We start from the raw sequence: 17,926 nt of genomic DNA on the forward strand, positions 1-17,926 counted from the left end.
AAAAAAAATATAGTGACTTAATATTTATTTGAAAGCTAATAAACAAATTAAGTTCTGTTTTTTGTTTACATTTATTTAGTCTATAGTTATACTTGCTTCATGTTAAACAAGCAAACATAAGGGCGCTCACATAATCGCTTAATTTAACATCCTATCTAACCTTATTGGTACATTTTATCACAATAAATCACTTTAATGTATATACTGTACCAAAAAATTAAGTGTTTTAATGGCAAATGTGCCCGTATTTACCATTGATCCCTTACAAATTAACCTTGTAACTTACCTTGCAATGATATGGAGAATTTACTGAGCCTGAAGTAAACCAAGCACTAAATGACTATCATTATGACACTATCAAAGGTATTCCCAGTACACAATCGCTCCTTGTTTTACTCACATTGCTGGCTGGGGTCCGACTCGGTGGTGGTCATCTTGACGTAGTTGGTAGGCAGAAGGCCCGTAATGCCGTTGGTCTCTCCTTTCCACCAATCAGAGTTAGTCTTATCCAGGACGTTGATCAGCTGACCTTTGGAGAAGCTCAGCTCATCGCGGTTGGCGGCCGTGTAGTCGTACATGGCGATGACTTGGCAGACTGCGGACATCCATTATTGACTATATTGACATTATTGACTATATTGACATACATCCAAATGATGGCCAACGGGATATGCCGTGGTTGGCAACTACCACACACAACACCAGTCGCATTTGTAAGGTGTGTCACCTGGCAGAGGGGATGGGGAGGACTTGTTGCTTGAGGGTCCTAGCAGTTTAAGGTTGGAGGACTTAACCCAGCCTCTCTGACGCTTCTTGCCTCGAGCCTAGTAAAAAAAACTTGAGCTCAACAGATGCAACCTGTTACTTTTTTCTTGATTAGAGGGGACTGTAGTGTCTATACATCATTTTCTTTATACCCAGCAATCATTTATTTCTGTAATGCACTTTGAATTGTCCTGTGTACGAATTGTGCTCTGTAAATAAACTTGCCTTGCCTATTTGGTGCATTGTGTCTATTTTATCCATCCATTTTCTACCGCTTGTCCCTCTCGGGGTGGCGGGGGGGGGGTGCTGGAGCCTACCCCAGCTGCATTTGGGCGGAAGTAAACCCTGGACAAGTTGCCACCTCATCACAGGGCCAATACAGATAGACAACATTCACACACTAGGGCCAATTTAGTGTTGCCAATTCTTTGGAGGTGGAGGAAGCCGGAGTACCCGGAGGGAACCCACACAGTCACGGGGAAAACATGCAAACTCCACACAGAAAGACCCCGAGCCCGGGAATCGAACCTAGGACCTTTGTATTATGAGGCACACGCACTAACACCTGTGGCACCATGCTGCCCTATGTCTATTTCAGTGGAGGCTTATATAAAATGAACTTCATAATATAAGTTATAAAAAAGGTATCATTTCCTAACTATGTATTATTACGCATACAGCAGGAAATTCTCTTCAAATTCCATCAGAAACTACAGCTTGACAGTTGCAGGGTTTCCTCTTAATGTAATTGATCAAGGAGGCCTGATACAGCAAAATAAAAGCTACCACACCTTACAAATTCCATCCATCCATCCATCCATTTTCTACCGCTTATTCCCTTTTGGGGTCGCGGGGGGCGCTGGAGCCTATCTCAGCTACAAATTAAGTATTTTTTTATGTAACAACAAATGAAAGTATTATAATGTAAAATAGCCCCCAGAAGAAGTCACACAAAGTCTGAGGGTCTTTTGAACTTTTATTGCCAATCTTTTGCTAGCAACCAGCCAAATTCCAACACATATTTCACCCTTGCACACACATCTGTCTCCATGCTTCTTTACCAGAGAGATACAACAACACTTGCTCATTCTCCGCCAACACCGTGTTTACAACCATGAGAACAATGAACATCAATCATACACGAATGTAAACGATAACTCCAGCAGATCGTTACAGTATTAATGGATATGTATAGCCTATTATTTTCTCACTATTGTCTAGTGACGCACCGAAGATTCAGCCACCGGAAAACGTTTTTGATCACCGAATCTTATGATGACATAAGCAATGCGTAGAGAATTTTCTGGAGCGGACATACTTTGATATATTCGAGATATACTCATAGACAGCGATCTACAAAATGTGCAAATATTGAGAGTAGGTTGGCGGCTTTTAAGGAGAGAAAGTGAAGCAGCAGCGCGAAGCAAGTGTGACGTCAACGAGGCTCGCTGCTGCTCTTGCTGTTTGTCGTGAACAAACCCCAAAACCAGTGAAGTTGGCACGTTGCTTAATTCGTAAATAAAAACAGCCTTGGGAATTAATACACCCTCATACCATCACGGACGCTGGCTTTTGAACTTTGCACCTAGAACAATCCGGACGGTTCTTTTCCTCTTTGTTCCGAAGGACACGACGTCCACAGTTTCTAAAAACAATTTGAAATGTGAATTCGTCAGACCACAGAACACTTTTCTACTTTGTATCAGTCCATCTTAGATGAGCTCGGGCCCAGCAAAGCCGGCCGCGTTTCTGGGTGTTGTTGATGAATGGCTTTCGCTTTGCATAGTAGAGTTTAAACTTGCACTTACAGATGTAGCGACCAACTGTAGTTACTGACAGTGGTTTTCTGAAGTGTTCCTGAGCCCATGTGGTGATATCCTTTACACACCGATGTCGCTTTTTGATACAGTACCGCCTGAGGAATCAAACGTCCATAATATCAGCGCTTATGTGCAGTGATTTCTACAGATTATCTGAACCTTTTGATGATATTACGGACCGTAGACGATGAAATTCCTAAATTCCTTGCAATAGCTTGTTGAGAAATGTTGTTCTTAACCTGTTGGACAATTTTCTCACGCATTTGTTCACAAAGTGGTGACCCTCGCCCCATCCTTGTTTGTGAATGACTGAGCATTTCATGGAATCTGCTTTTATACCCAATCATGGCACCCACCTGTTCCTAATTAGCCTGTTCACATGTGGGATGTTCCAAATAAGTGTTTGATGAGCATTCCTCAACTTTCTCAGTCTTTTTTGCCACTTGTGCCAGCTTTTTTGAAACATGTTGCAGGCATCAAATTCCAAATGAGCTAATATTTGCAAAAAATACAAACCCCGTTTCCATATGAGTTGGGAAATTGTGTTAGATGTAAATATAAACGGAATACAATGATTTGTAAATCCTTTTCAACCCATATTCAATTGAATGCACTACAAAGACAAGATATTTGATGTTCAAACTCATAAACTTTATTTTTTTTTTGCAAATAATAATTAACTTAGAATTTCATGGCTTGAACACGTGCCAAAGTAGTTGGGAAAGGGCATGTTCACCACTGTGTTACATGGCCTTTCCTTTTAACAACACTCAGTAAACGTTTGGGAACTGAGGAGACACATTTTTTAAGTTTCTCAGGTGGAATTCTTTCCCATTCTTGCTTGATGTACAGCTTAAGTTGTTCAACAGTCCGGGGGTCTCCGCTGTGGTATTTTAGGCTTCATAATGCGCCACACATTTTCAATGGGAGACAGGTCTGGACTACAGGCAGGCCAGTCTAGTACCCGCACTCTTTTACTATGAAGCCACGTTGATGTAACACGTGGCTTGGCATTGTCTTGCTGAAATAAGCAGGGGCGTCCATGGTAACATTGCTTGGATGGCAACAAATGTTGCTCCAAAACCTGTATGTACCTTTCAGCATTAATGGTGCCTTCACAGATGTGTAAGTTACCCATGTCTTGGGCACTAATCCACCCCCATACCATCTCAGATGCTAGCTTTTCAACTTTGCGCCTATAACAATCCGGATGGTTCTTTTCCTCTTTGGTCCGGAGGACACGACGTCCAGAGTTTCCAAAAACAATTTGAAATGTGGACTCGTCAGACCACAGAACACTTTTCCACTGTACATCAGTCCATCTTAGATGAGCTCAGGCCCAGCGAAGCCGACGGCGTTTCTGGGTGTTGTTGATAAAGGGTTTTCGCCTTGCATAGGAGAGTTTTAACTTGCACTTACAGATGTAGCGACCAACTGTAGTTACTGACAGTGGGTTTCTGAAGTGTTCCTGAGCCCATGTGGTGATATCATTTACACACTGATTTCGCTTGTTGATGCAGTACAGCCTGAGGGATCGAAGGTCACGGGCTTAGCTGCTTACGTGCAGTGATTTCTCCAGATTCTCTGAACCCTTTGACTGTTCAACAATTTGCTCACACATTTGTTGACAAAGTGGTGACCCTCGCCCCGTCCTTGTTTGTGAATGACTGAGCATTTCATGGAATCTACTTTTATACCCAATCATGGCACCCACCTGTTCCCAATTTGCTTGTTCACCTGTGGGATGTTCCAAATAAGTGTTCGATGAGCATTCCTCAACTTTATCAGTATTTATTGCCACCTTTCCCAACTTCTTTGTCTCTTTGCTGGGATCAAATTCTAAAGTTAATGATTATGTGCAACAAAAAAAATGTTTATAAGTTTGAACATCAAATATGTTGTCTTTGTAGCATATTCAACTGAATATGGGTTGAAAATGATTTGCAAATCATTGTATTCCGTTTATATTTACATCTAACACAATTTCCCAACTCATATGGAAACGGGGTTTGTAAAAGTTTTCCAGTTCGAACGTTAAATATCTTGTCTTTGCAGTCTATTCAATTGAATATAAGTTGAAAAGGATTTGCAAATCATTTTATTCTGTTTTTATTTACAATTTACACAACGTGCCAACTTCACTGGTTTTGGGGTTTGTATGTATAAACCTTTTTAGCCTTGTTAAAGAAAATATATGATTCATAGCAGATTATGCAAATTATATGATGACGTCATTTTGACCACACCCTCACCACACTCATAGCCACGCCCCCACCACCATAGGTATATTGGCAATTTGGGGGAAACCCTGAGTTCCCATGTTTGAGTTGAGGTGTGGCGTTTATTTTCAGATTCATTTTTGTAGCCAACTATTGTGAGGTGCACCGTGTCTATTCGCGCAGAGGTCAATATTTAAGGTTTTTTTGTTCATCCTTAATGAATTGCTATGAAATGGAAACTGGGTAGGATTAAATAAGCTCTACTTCTTACTACTCCTTTTCGGTCTTGTTGTGATTAGAAACTGGAAATATGTGAGATATAATGTTGTGACTGTATGCATGTTTGAAATAAACTTAAATCCATCCATTTTCTACCGCTTGTCCCTTTCGGGGTCGCGGGGGGTGCTGGAGCCAATCTCAACTGCACATGGGTGGAAGGCGGGGTACACCCTGGACAAGTCGCCACCCCATCACAGGGCCAACACAGATAGACAGACAACATTCACACTCACATTCACACACTTGGGCCAATTTAGTGTTGCCAATCAACCTATCCATAAACTTTAATGTGACTGTTCTGTTGCACCCACTCACTTGCAGTTCCCCCAGCCACCACCCAGAGGAGTTCTTTGCCAGGATCACGATGAGTTGCCCCGGGGAAAGATGCAGATGCTGCGTTGTTGCGCCTGAAACGGCTGTGACGGCCTGGGCGATTTCTGTCGACCAATCAGTTGAGCATGGCTGAATATTTTCTTATCCTCTGTGAGTGTGTGTGTGTTGATCCTCACCAGGCTTTTTGGTTGGGCCTCCAGGTCTTGACACCTAAATTGATGATAATAATAAACTTAGTATCTGCTCTGATAAATGCTCCAATTAATGCCTCTAATTAATTAACCACAGTCACGGGAAATAATTACTTTCCAGGATCTCTAATTAGGTCAAAATGAACAACTGTGGCTGTAGGAAACCTCAGATTCCGGTTGGCGTGAAAGTTAACTGTATTCATGCGGAATAAGCAGCTTTTGCTCCTTATTGTTATTACAACATTGATTCTGTTGCTGCTGGCTTGTGCAATACACTTGTTTATAAATGTGGTCAAAGGGCCCTTTTTGTTCCACTTTCTCATGCACTCCAAATTATTTAGTTTAAATTAAAATGATCTATTTAATATAGGGACAACACATATTTTTGTAAATGTGTCAGTCATAGAGCTAATTTTCAACACTAGTCCCTAATACCAACAATTAATATCAATAAAATAAAACACGAAATAGCATATTTACTGTGGGTACGGAAATAATTCAGACCCCTTTACATTTTTCATTCTAAAATGTAAAAAGCAGCCCATCTTGACAGAAAAAAAAATAATTAAAAGTTTTTGCAAATATCTAAAAAATAAAAAATAAAGCACATGTACATAATTATTCAGACCCTTTGCTCAATACTTTGTTGATGCACCTTTGGCAGCAATGACAGTCTTTTTGAATACGATGCCACAAGCTTGGTACACCTATCTTTGGGCAGTTTCGCCCTTTCCTCTTTCCAACACCTATTAAGTTCCATCGGTTTGGATGGGAAGCATTGGTTTTCCTCCAGAATGTCTCTGTATATTGCTGCATTTATCTTTCCCTCTTTCCTGACTAGTCTCCCGGTTCCTGCCGCTGAAAACTATCCCCACAGCATGATGCTGCAAAGGGTCTGAATACTTAAGTACATGTGATTAGAATTTATTCAAATTTCATTTTTAATTAATTTGCAAACATTTCTACATTTCTGTTTTTTTCAGTCAAGATGGGGTGCTGAATGTACATTAATGAAAAATAAAATTTACTTATTTTGATTTTGGCAAATGGCTGCAATGAAACAAAAAGTTAAACATTTTAAGGGGTCTGAATGCTTTCCGTACCCCATATATACACACACACCATATACGCACGCGCGCGCACACACACACACGCACGCACGCACGTGCACACACGTATACACATATAAACATTTATTAGGGCTGTCAATGTTAACGTGTTAACGCAATTGAGTAATAAAAAAATTATCGCATAACCAAAAATTAATGAAGATTAATCAAAGTGTATGTTTTGACCGGCGCCTGAAGGAGCGCACATTGCACAGGGAGTGATCACGTCACACACCAGTAAAAGTTACAGCTATGTGCTCAGCGCCCACTTTTGCTTCAAAATAAACCTCGATGGAACATTAACTAAAACGGAGGTAATAAGTTAGTATTGCAAAAACAAACTTTCTTATCATCGGCACATATCACATTTAAAACAGCATTTTAAAGCGAAACATTAACATGAGGATGGGGCCGCTAACATAAATTCTACTTAAATAGGGTTGCCAAACGTCCCTTGAAACACGTAATCATCCAGTATTTAGAAACAAAAGTATGTGTTCCGTATTGAGCTGTCAAGGGACGCACTTTGTCCAGTATTTTATTAATAAGTAAGTGGTCAACAGAGCCGATTCATTTTTTATTTCCTGTTTCCGGGTTGGTGCGCCCTGTAAAAGAAAAAGGTCAATTGTGACGTCAGACGCCAGTTTTGCCTCGGCAGTTTCGTCATAGTAGCCAACACGCACCGAGCAAGCATCTTGTCAGTGGAACAGATAACTAAAGTACAAACATTTGTAAGTGTATAAGAGTTCAAATAGAAGAGTTCTGCTGTCATTGGTTGCAATAAGCGCAATATTTATGTGAGCGTGTTTGTTTCGTTACTGATTGCAGTTGATCCGAGGTCCAACACACGTCCTCATTTAATGAGGATATTACAGATCCAGTTTGCACCCTTCTGTAAGAATTCTTACTGTACTTACTGTCACCAAGTACAGTACAGTTTAGAAAACGTTGCAGTATTACATTCTGACAACAAAATTGCATTTGTATCCAAATATTAGGGTTCTTTTTTAAAGAAAATTGTATGTATGCAAGAAAATAACCTATGATTAATCATGAAATACACAAAACATGTACTGACAGGTAAAAAAAGTTGGTTTTATATAATAGAACCACTTTAATACATTTAAGAAACAACAACATCTCGCCAATTATTGTCTAACATAACTTATTCATGATAAAGTAAAATAAAATGTCACCTCTGGTTCCACAGGTCTTACATAGTTGGATGGAAAGACTCCGGTTTGGTCGCCAATGCATCCTCTCCACCACTCCCCTTCGTGCTCAGTCACCATGACAACATCACCCTCTTCAAAGGTCAGGTCGCCTGCTTCCGGGCTTTCGTACGTGTACAGGGCCACATATTCTGTTTTGGGTACAAACACGGAAGCGTCAGTCAGAGGTGGCTAAAAGTTGGAGCGTCTGGATTGCTAACTTACCTTCAAGCTGAGTACAATCGTTGACATCCAGCGTGTCTATACTTTTAACAACAATAATAAAATGTGAACACAACAGAACATAACACATAGGAAGTTGTGTGTCTTCATACTCCACATTGCCGACCGCCTCAACAGTGACGCAGCTTCTGGGAAACCATCCCCGCGTCCCGTTAAGCTGCCCGAACCACCAGTCGCCCCTCTGCTGCAGCACGTTGATGACATCACCCTGCGGCAAGCTGAGCAGCACATTGTCGACGTCATCCTCGTCGAGTGGGAAGTGTGTTGCAGAGGGGGCAGGCGACCACGGAGAGATGACCCGAGCCAGGACAGGTGCTGCAAACTGGAAGCGTAATGTTGGTGGGTGTTAATTAGTTATGTTTTGATTGACACGTTTGACTATTATGTTTATTTCTAAAAAACGTATTAAAAACTCCTTCTCCAGGCTTTGCTACACATCCTAAAATAAAGTCCGGCGCTCAGCCAAGCCACAGACGTTCTAAAAGGGAAACATCGCCTTCTTCAGGGACCTACCCCCGAGTTAAATGTATACGCCCGACACTTTTATAGAAAAGCAGGGTTTGCTACACATAATTCAAGCTTGGAGCTCTGCCAACTATCCGTTAGTCAGCTACAGACGTGGAGAGCTACACGCTCAATCATGTTGTGAATATGCTAACCCAGCATGATATTGCTGTTAAGATGCACTGTAGCTCACAGAGCTATGCTAGTGTTGCTAATGTTTAAGTCCTCCTGTTACGTTGTTATATGTGATATATGGTGTCTATTACATTGGAGAAGTGCAGAGTTACAGTGTTTATGTAAAATGTGAAACAAGTGCTCAGTAGAGCTTTTTAGAAACACTTTGCTGAAGACAAACACAGCTCATTAGCATTAAAGCTACAGACACACAAAACGGCATGCTCCTAGTAGGGCTTACTTAAATCACTTTTAAACTGCTTTGATTTCAGACAACACACTTCCAATACATGATTGTGGGGCCTTTAAAGGCCTACTGAAATGCGATTTTCTTATTTAAACGGGGATAGCAGGTCCATTCTATGTGTCATACTTGATCATTTCGCGATATTGCCATATTTTTGCTGAAAGGATTTAGTAGAGAACATTGACGATAAAGTTCGCAACTTTTGGTCTCTGATAAAAAAGCCTTGCCTGTAGTAGCAGACGATATGCGCGTGACGTCACAGGTTGTGGAGCTCCTCACATCTGCACATTGTTTACAATCATGGCCACCAGCAGCGAGAGCGATTCGGACCGAGAAAGCAACGATTTCCCCATTAACTTGAGCGAGAATGAAAGATTTGTGAATGAGGAAAGTGAGAGTGAAGGACTCGATGGCAGTGGGAACGATTCAGATAGGGAAGATGCTGTGAGAGGCGGGTGGGACCTAATATTCAGCTGGGAATGACTAAAACAGTAAATAAACACAAGACATATATATACTCTATTAGCCACAACACAACCAGGCTTATATTTAATATGCCACAAATTAATCCCGCATAACAAACACCTCCCCCCTCCCGTCCATATAGCCCGCCAATACAACTCAAACACCTGCACAATACACTCAATCCCACAGCCCAAAGTACCGTTCACCTCCCCAAAGTTAATAAAGCACATATATTTATGACATGCACATAGCGGCACGCACGTACGGGCAAGCGATCAAATGTTTGGAAGCCGCAGCTGCATGTGACTCACGGTACCGCGTCTGCGCATCCAACTCAAAGTCCTCCTGGTAAGAGTCTCTGTTGTCCCAGTTCTCCACAGGCCAATGGTAAAGCTTGACTGTCATCTTTCGGGAATGTAAACAATGAAACACTGGCTGTGTTATCCGGCACAACAGTCAGGGGGTGCATTCTACGGCGGGGGTGCATTCTACGGCACAACACCTGCCGCAATACACCGCTTCCCACCTACAGCTTTCTTCTTTGCTGTCTCCATTGTTCATTGAACAAATTGCAAAAGATTCACCAACACAGATGTCCAGAATACCGTAGAATTTTGCGATGAAAACAGACGACTTAATAGCTGGCCACCATGCTGTCCCAAAATGTCCTCTACAATCCGTGACGTCACGCGCAGGCGTCATCATACCGAGACGTTTTCAGCAGGATATTACGCGCGAAATTTAAAATTGCACTTTAGTAAGCTAACCCGGCCGTACTGGCATGTGTTGCAATGTTAAGATTTCATCATTGATATATAAACTATCAGACTGCGTGGTCGGTCGTAGTGGGTTTCAGTAGGCCTTTAATAATGCAACTGGTGCATTACCGCCACCCGCAGGACTGGAGTGAAACCATGATTACCCGGAATGTTATGTCTTGTTTTTTTCCCAATTTAAATCTGTTGTGACTGTGCAGGGGTACTTAATATTGTGTCGAGTGAGAGCAATAGAGCAAATAAATACATCAGATGTTATCTATTGGGAGAGAAAACAAATTGAGGAAGCTATGAATATAAACGTAAGCTATGTGTGTGTGTGTTTGCAAACATATGCAAACCACAATACATTTGAAAACCGAATTTACTACGCAGACTGTGCTTCTTACCTGGCTTATGTCCAACTGAACAGGAGTGACATCATCTTCTGTTATTTGGTAACCATCTGGGATTCTACGCATGAAGAAGAAAAATAATTATGTCTCAAAAGTGCAAAAGTCAGGGGACACGTAGTGGAAATGGAAGATGATGTTCACTGGCCAGTATCGGCCTTGACTGATTAATTATGTGATAAACGGGTGTGTTCCAATACTTGCGTCCATTTATAAGTACCTGGAGTTTTCCAGCTGTGGTGGTTCAAGGAAGGATGGACAACAGGAGGCAGGGCCAGTTTTAGGGGAGGCAGGGCCAGGGCATTTCTCAGCATAACTTTGAGGGAACCAGCCTCTGTTGCCACGGTAACTGCCGCACAGCCAACCGGGCTCGCCTTTAGTCTGCTCGTCCACCTGCGTGACGGACAAAGCCACTTTAGTCTTCGCAGTTAAGTGTGTGTGTGTGTGTGTGTGTGTGTGTGTGTGTGTGTGTGTGTGTGTGTGTGTGTGTGTGTGTGACAAACCTCTATGAGGCACTCAGCGTCAATGCTCAGCTCATCCTTGTTGCGAGCCAAGAACGAGTACAAGGCTTTATAAAGAGTCACCTTGGAGGATTTCTTCTTTTTCTCCTCTTCTTCCTCCCTTCTTCTTCTCTCCTCTTCCTCCTGCTCCTTTTCCCTTTTTTCCCCCTCCTCCTCCTCCAGCTTTGCCCGCCTGCATTAAATAAATGGATTCAATTGGTCTTCTGTCATATAGAGGACTTTTGTTTTGGCAATAGGTTGTTAAAAACTGCAAAAAACCCTCCGTAATATAGGAGATCTTTGACTGGCAAACATATTTATTGTGTTTTAATATACAACTCTAATTATGACTATATCAGCAATTTGAAAATTTGAATTGGAAGATGTGGCGGATACTTGCATATACCTAGCCACCGCTACCTCTTCCTCCTTCCTCCGCTTATCTCGTTCTTCCTCTTCTTCCTTCCTCTGCCTTTCACGTTCCTCCTCTTCTTCCTTCCTCTGCCTTTCTCGTTCCTCCTCTTCTTCCTTCCTCTGCCTTTCTCGTTCCTCCTCTTCTTCCTTCCTCTGCCTTTCTCGTTCCTCCTCTTCTTCCTTCCTCTGCCTTTCTCGTTCCTCCTTTTCCTCTTTCCTCCGTCTTTGTCGTTCTTCCTCTTCTTCTTTTCTCCGCCTCTCTTGTTCTTCCTCTTCCTTCTTCCTCTGCCTTTCCCGTTCTTCCTCCTCTTCCCTTCGCTGCCTTTCCCGTTCCTCCTCTTCTTCCCTCCGCTGCCTTTCTCGTTCCGCTTCTTCCTCCTTTCTGTGTCTTTCTCGCTCCTCTGCCTCCTTCATTTTCCTTTCACGCTCCTGTTCCTCCCTGCGTATTTGCAGCTCCCACAGCTTCTCCTCCTTGACCCTGTACAGGTTTTCCAGAACAGACTGCTGCTTGGCTTGCTTCTCTCTAAGTTCCTGAGACAATAGAAGAGTACACAATAATACGGCTTACACTTTGTGCACAAGATCGATCAAAGAAATATATTCCTTTGACAATATATACTCATGTATTTTAAAGTGATGTGCATGTGTGTGTGTGCGTGTGTGTGTGTGTGTGAGTATTACCCTGATCCTGGCTAGAATACAAAAACTAAGAATGATTTAATTGGAAAATAAAAATAAGGATGCAACATGGCAGCATTAGGAAGAAAGGAAAAGATGGAATAGCAAAAGAAAGAATGTAGGAGAGTGAGACCGATAACCTTGATGAGTAGGAAAAGCTGACGGAGACAAGCCAGCAGAGACAGAAGAGCCCGTAGGAGACAATCATCCATGTCCTCAAGCTGATGATGATGATGATAAAGACAATAAGGAATCACAAGTATGGACAGATGAAAATTTATAATAATAAAAATGATAGGTGGAAATTAAAGATGCATCCAGGTTGCAGGATGAAGAGGAAAAAGGAGAAGAAGTTGAGAGAGTTAAGAAGTTAAAAGCAGGGAGAGACAAGTTTCACACAAAAAAAAATTAAATGTATCACAATTTAAAGTAAAACACGGATTATACTTTATAATTTAAGAGGGGAGGAGTATATTTACAGCTAGAATTCACCAAGTCAAGTATTTCTTATATATATATATATATATATATATATATATATATATATATATAAGAAATACTTGACTTTCAGTCAATTCTAGCTATATATATATATATATATATATATATATATATATATATATATATATATATATATATATATATATATATATATATATATATATATATATATATATATATAAATAAGAGAAATACTTGAATTTCAGTGTTCATTTATTTACACATATACACACACATAACACTCATCTACTCATTGTTGAGTTAAGGGTTGAATTGTCCATCCTTGTTCTATTCTCTGTCACTATTTTTCTAACCATGCTGAACACCCTCTCTGATGATGCATTCTGCTTCGTCTCCTTGTTGTGTGCGCAGTTGTGCACTGCACTCTTTAAAAGCCGTAGATGTTATTGTCACATATGCATGTACAGTAGATGGCAGTATTGTCCTGTTTAAGAGAGTCACAACATTGCTGTTTACGGCAGACAAACTGCTTTACGGTAGACGAAAACGTGACTGCTGTTGTTGTGTGTTGTTACCGCGCTGGGAGGACGTTAATGAAACTGCCTAACAATAAACCCACATAAGAAACCAAGAACTTGCCCTCGATCATTCTACAGTTATAACGTGATTGGGCAGGCACACTGTTTAAATTATGGGAAAGCGGACTTGAAAACAGGCTGTCGACACGTCACTCAGGTCCGCATGGAATTTCGGGAGATTTTCGGGAGAAAATTTGTCCCGGGAGGTTTTCGGGAGAGGCGCTGAATTTCGGGAGTCTCCCGGAAAATCCGGGAGGGTTGGCAAGTATGGTAGACACAATTGTTACTTGATATTTTCTAATACACTTCTGCCTTAGAGACTTAGTGTCTGGAAGTAATATGTAACTATAAATATTTTTTACTTGTTTATATTAACAAATGTAGTATTTTAGACTGCAATATTGTTTAATTAAGGATATATTATACATATGTCTAGCTCGTGCACTGTTGTGTGTTTAGCTGATGTGTAGCTGCTTGCTTCTAATAGCCTATAGACTAGCATGTTTACCTTTTGTAAAAAAACTAAAACCTACCGGTAGTATGCTTATTGGAGAACATTAGATGCTAACTAGCTGTCCACCTTTGCACAAGTAAACGCGCTGCAGGACTGCTTGTATCTGAGCGTTTGTATAGTAGATTTTAGATGCAAGCCAACGTAATCCGATGCTTGATTTTTGTTGTTGTTATCGGACGGATATCCGATATCAATATCAGATCTGGACAACCCTGTCAAAAACAGTATGTCTTTCGTCGATTAGTCTTACTAACATAGTATACTTAGAACTGGTTGACATGGTATAGTGAATAAATAGTAGTAAAAATAACTAAAGAAGGAGGTGTATTTTGTATGATAAAACAGCATTACAACTAGGAATAAGCACTCACCTGCAGGTCCTTGTTGTACTGCTTCATTTGGGTCAGCTTGTCTGTGCTTTCCTTTTCCAGAGCGTCGAGCTGGTCCTTCAGTTTCCGACAGTTGGCACCTTTGTCGGCCACGTTCACGGCCAGCGAGGCCAACGTTGCTGCTGTAACACCCCAAAGAGTATCAGTAAAAAAAACATTCCGTTTTAAAAGTCAGTACAAACGTATTGACTTGTACTTACATGGGATTTTGTTGAGGTTCATGTTTCTCAGCTTCTCAGTCAGCTTCTGCTGCTCTGGAACCAGCAAAGAGAGTTTCTTCTGCCATTCCTGAAGGAGGCAAACAAACACAACCGTTATTTTCCAGCCAGTGTAAAACGTATTATCAAGAAGTCATCTCCGACCTCAAATTGAAGCTGCAGAGTGTTGATCTCCACGATGCGTGCGTCTCTCTTCTGATTGATGAGGTCCACTTCCGCCTTCTGGATCTTTCTCTTGCTTTGAGCGTCTCGGAGGTGGTCGGAGATCTGTTTGTGCTTGTTGCCCTGAAAGAGGAACGGACAAATGAACCTGAGCGAACCATTTGCTTCCTCGGTAGCACCGCCAGATGATAAAGTCTCACCACAGCCTCCAGCTCCAACTCCAGACTCTTCTTCTTGGCTCGGAGCTGCGAGATCTCATCCTGCTCCCCTTCTCGCCTCCTGATCAGCTCTTCCTTCTTGCTGCGCTCCCATTGCTCACGACGCTGACGCTCCAGCTCCTGCTTGGCTGCCTACAGGGAGAAAGAGACAATAGTCTAGACAGTGAACTTGGATATTCTTTCAGGTAGTCAGTGTACAGCTCATATAGCAGAATAGATGTTCTATCAACACACTATTCCACATTCACAAGTGTAGTATTCTAATTATTATTCCGCCTTTTTTTTCAGCTGCCTTCTCCTCCAACATTTTTCCACTATCTACACATTCCACTCATCCTTAACATTCAAATTTAAATATTTGGGTGTTATTTTGGACCCTAAGCTAAAATTTGATGGCCGTATTATAAAAATGACTAAAACCATAAAAATAAATATAAACAGTTTCAGGCTAATTAGATCTTGTTTATCTGTTCAAGCTGCACAAGTTTACATGCATGCAATGATTTTATCCCAAATTTCTTATTGTGCCATGGTCTGGGGACAGGCCAGGAGATGTGTAGTGAAGCCTCTGTTGTCATTATATAAACAATCACTAAAGATATTTGACCAACAACCAATGAAGCATCATCACGGCCATATTACCCAAAAATATAACGTTATGAGTTTTGATAATTTTATAAATTTCTCATTTTTAAAAGCTATTTTTAAGTGTCTTAATGGATTATATGATGTGTCAAGAAATACAGTAGTGAAGGTGTGCAGACTCGAGCTGCAGTCGATGGGACCTGTAGAGTGAAAAGGTGCCGGACGACTGCGGGTCAGTCTGCATTCTCAGTGAAGGCCTCACATCTGTGGAACTCTTTGCCACTGGAGTTAAAGTTACAGTCGGACATTAAACTGTTCTCCACAAAACTGAGAAAGTGGCTTAAGGAAAATCAGAAGTGTGAGCACTAGAACTGGATGTAGTATGGCCAAATGGGGCCAATTATTTTTAATGTGTTTTGATTTTTGTACTTGTCTTAATCCTTTTGTATGTGTTTTACACTTTTCTCAACTTTTTCTTAATGCCTAACCAAGGACAAAGGTTTCAAATTAGCCTGTGGCTTGAAGTCTTTTGTACTTTGACATCGGTTACCTGTGTATCAATGTTTAATTGGCTGCCTGTGTCTTTTAGAGTCCATTTTAAAATTATCTTACCGTACTCGTTTTTAAATCCTTACGTGGTCTTGCCCCACCGTACATCTCTGAGCTGCTCCACCTCTATGCCCCCACCCGGTCCCTCAGGTCAGCTGAGCTGATCAGCTGATCTTGGAGGTACCCAAAACAAAGCGCAAGCTCAGAGGGGACAGAGCTTTCTCTGTTGCGGGTCCCAAACTCTGGAAAGATCTCCCTCTCCATGTGAGACAGGCCCCTTCTTTGGCTATTTTTAAGACCCTTCTTAAAACCCATTTTTATTCACTGGCTTTTAACCCAGCATGAGACTTTGAACTGTTTTTAGCTTTTAACTTTTTGAACTGTTTTTAACTTTTAAACTGTTTTTATCTAACAAACTGTTCTTAGGGTAATTTATATTTGCTTTTTAAATGTGTATTTTTATTTCTGTTTTAAATGTTATTTTTTAGTCTGTCCTTTGCCTCCATTTCTTTGTGGTGTACAGCCCTTTGTTTTTCAACTGTGCTTGTCTTTAAAGGGCTTTATAAATAAAGTTGGTATGGTATGGTATGGTAATTGTACTGTCCCTGTCAAATAAATACATGAATGAATTAATTAATGAAACTAACAACATTCTCCCCCAAAATTCCTGTTTTTTTCTCCAGAATTCCCACTTTTCCATTCTACTATTTCCACCCTTTTTTTTATGTTACCTCTTCCACTTTTTTCAACCAATCCACCATCAAAATATTCTGGCAGTGTATGATTCAGAGTCGAACATTCTGTTATTTGACCCATGCTAACTGTTAGCATTCTAGCTTTTCAGCAAATTATTTGACCAGTAAACGCCTCAGAGTAATATATTTTGTTACTTGATGCCAATTTTGCAGGTGTACACCTCAGAGTCAAATATTTAGTTATTTCATGCATGTTCATTTTTAGCATGCTAATGTTAGCATATCGGTATGAACGTTTTTTTTTTGTTCATTTTACAGGTATAAACCTAAGATTCATATATTTTCCACCTGACAATATCGGGCTACCATGCTAACTGTTAGCATTTCAGTCTGGCTCCGGCTTTTCACAATATCTCTTCCGAAATTGTATTTTCTAGTTTTTTGTTGTATTTTCTCTTGAGAATATATACTGTAATAAAATTGTAAGATACTGCATAAATACATCATCATAAACTACAGTTGGGATACATTGTGTTCGCCTACAACCATCTACTTTTTTCTTACCTCCTTTCTCTCCAGCTCCCTCAGCCTTTCCTCCTCCCGTTGCCTCTCCATCTCCCGCTGCCTATCCAGACGCCGCTCCTCCTCCAACCGCCTCCGATTCTCATGCTCCCGGGCCTCCCTCTCCCTGCGTTCCTGAGTCTCCCGCTCCTCCCTGGCCCTCCTCTCGCGCTCCTTCCTCTGCGTTTCCTCCAGGGCCTGACGCCGCTTCTCTAGCTCGGCACTGCCTCGAGCAAAGTTCTCCTTCAGCTTGTCCTCAAAGGATACTGAAGTAATTCAGAAAAAAACCTTTCAATATAAATAATACAGAAAGTAAACTCGAATATACTTTGGAGTAGTCTGTGTAGAGCTTGTATAGCAGCATAGATTAACTATCAACACATTATTGTCTAAGGAGCTGTGAACATAAGTAAGCTGCAAAATTAATGTGACACAGTAAGGTAGCGGTAGCATCATAGTCTGGGATAGCACGAGTGCTGCCAGCACTGGGAGGGACGCGGTTCACTACCCCAAAATGAGGATTTTTCATGCAGATGGTCGTTTAACTTGGAATTTGCCTCAAAATTTCAAAGAAAGTGTTCCAAAATCTACAATATTAAAGAAAATCGGCCACAGTTCAAATTTTTCCTTAGTGTTTTTTTTTGTGTGTGCTTTTCTTCTCCCCACAAACGGTAT

The 17,926-nt window shown here is 41.1% G+C and overlaps 1 protein-coding gene across 2 annotated transcripts in view; it reads right to left on the reverse strand.

The window, feature by feature from the left end:
• The window catches only part of itsn2a (intersectin 2a), a 77,597-nt gene that overhangs the window by 25,849 nt on the left and 33,822 nt on the right, over positions 1-17,926 (reverse strand). The window contains exons 12-28 of one of the 2 annotated variants that reach the window (XM_061929733.2): positions 17,255-17,517; positions 14,844-14,993; positions 14,626-14,766; positions 14,464-14,551; positions 14,246-14,385; positions 12,461-12,541; positions 11,629-12,173; positions 11,232-11,421; positions 10,949-11,121; positions 10,726-10,789; positions 8,263-8,492; positions 8,153-8,193; positions 7,913-8,079; positions 5,593-5,626; positions 5,399-5,520; positions 728-824; positions 401-595 (exon numbers count right to left, since the gene is read on the reverse strand). In XM_061929733.2, the coding sequence (XP_061785717.2) occupies positions 401-595; positions 728-824; positions 5,399-5,520; positions 5,593-5,626; positions 7,913-8,079; positions 8,153-8,193; positions 8,263-8,492; positions 10,726-10,789; positions 10,949-11,121; positions 11,232-11,421; positions 11,629-12,173; positions 12,461-12,541; positions 14,246-14,385; positions 14,464-14,551; positions 14,626-14,766; positions 14,844-14,993; positions 17,255-17,517 (2,721 nt within the window). The remainder of the gene's footprint in view (positions 1-400; positions 596-727; positions 825-5,398; positions 5,521-5,592; positions 5,627-7,912; positions 8,080-8,152; positions 8,194-8,262; positions 8,493-10,725; positions 10,790-10,948; positions 11,122-11,231; positions 11,422-11,628; positions 12,174-12,460; positions 12,542-14,245; positions 14,386-14,463; positions 14,552-14,625; positions 14,767-14,843; positions 14,994-17,254; positions 17,518-17,926) is intronic. The other variant, XM_061929734.2, reaches the window with a different exon arrangement.

This window comes from Nerophis lumbriciformis, linkage group LG34 (genome assembly GCF_033978685.3).
Source record: "Nerophis lumbriciformis linkage group LG34, RoL_Nlum_v2.1, whole genome shotgun sequence".
Taxonomy (NCBI): domain Eukaryota; kingdom Metazoa; phylum Chordata; class Actinopteri; order Syngnathiformes; family Syngnathidae; genus Nerophis; species Nerophis lumbriciformis.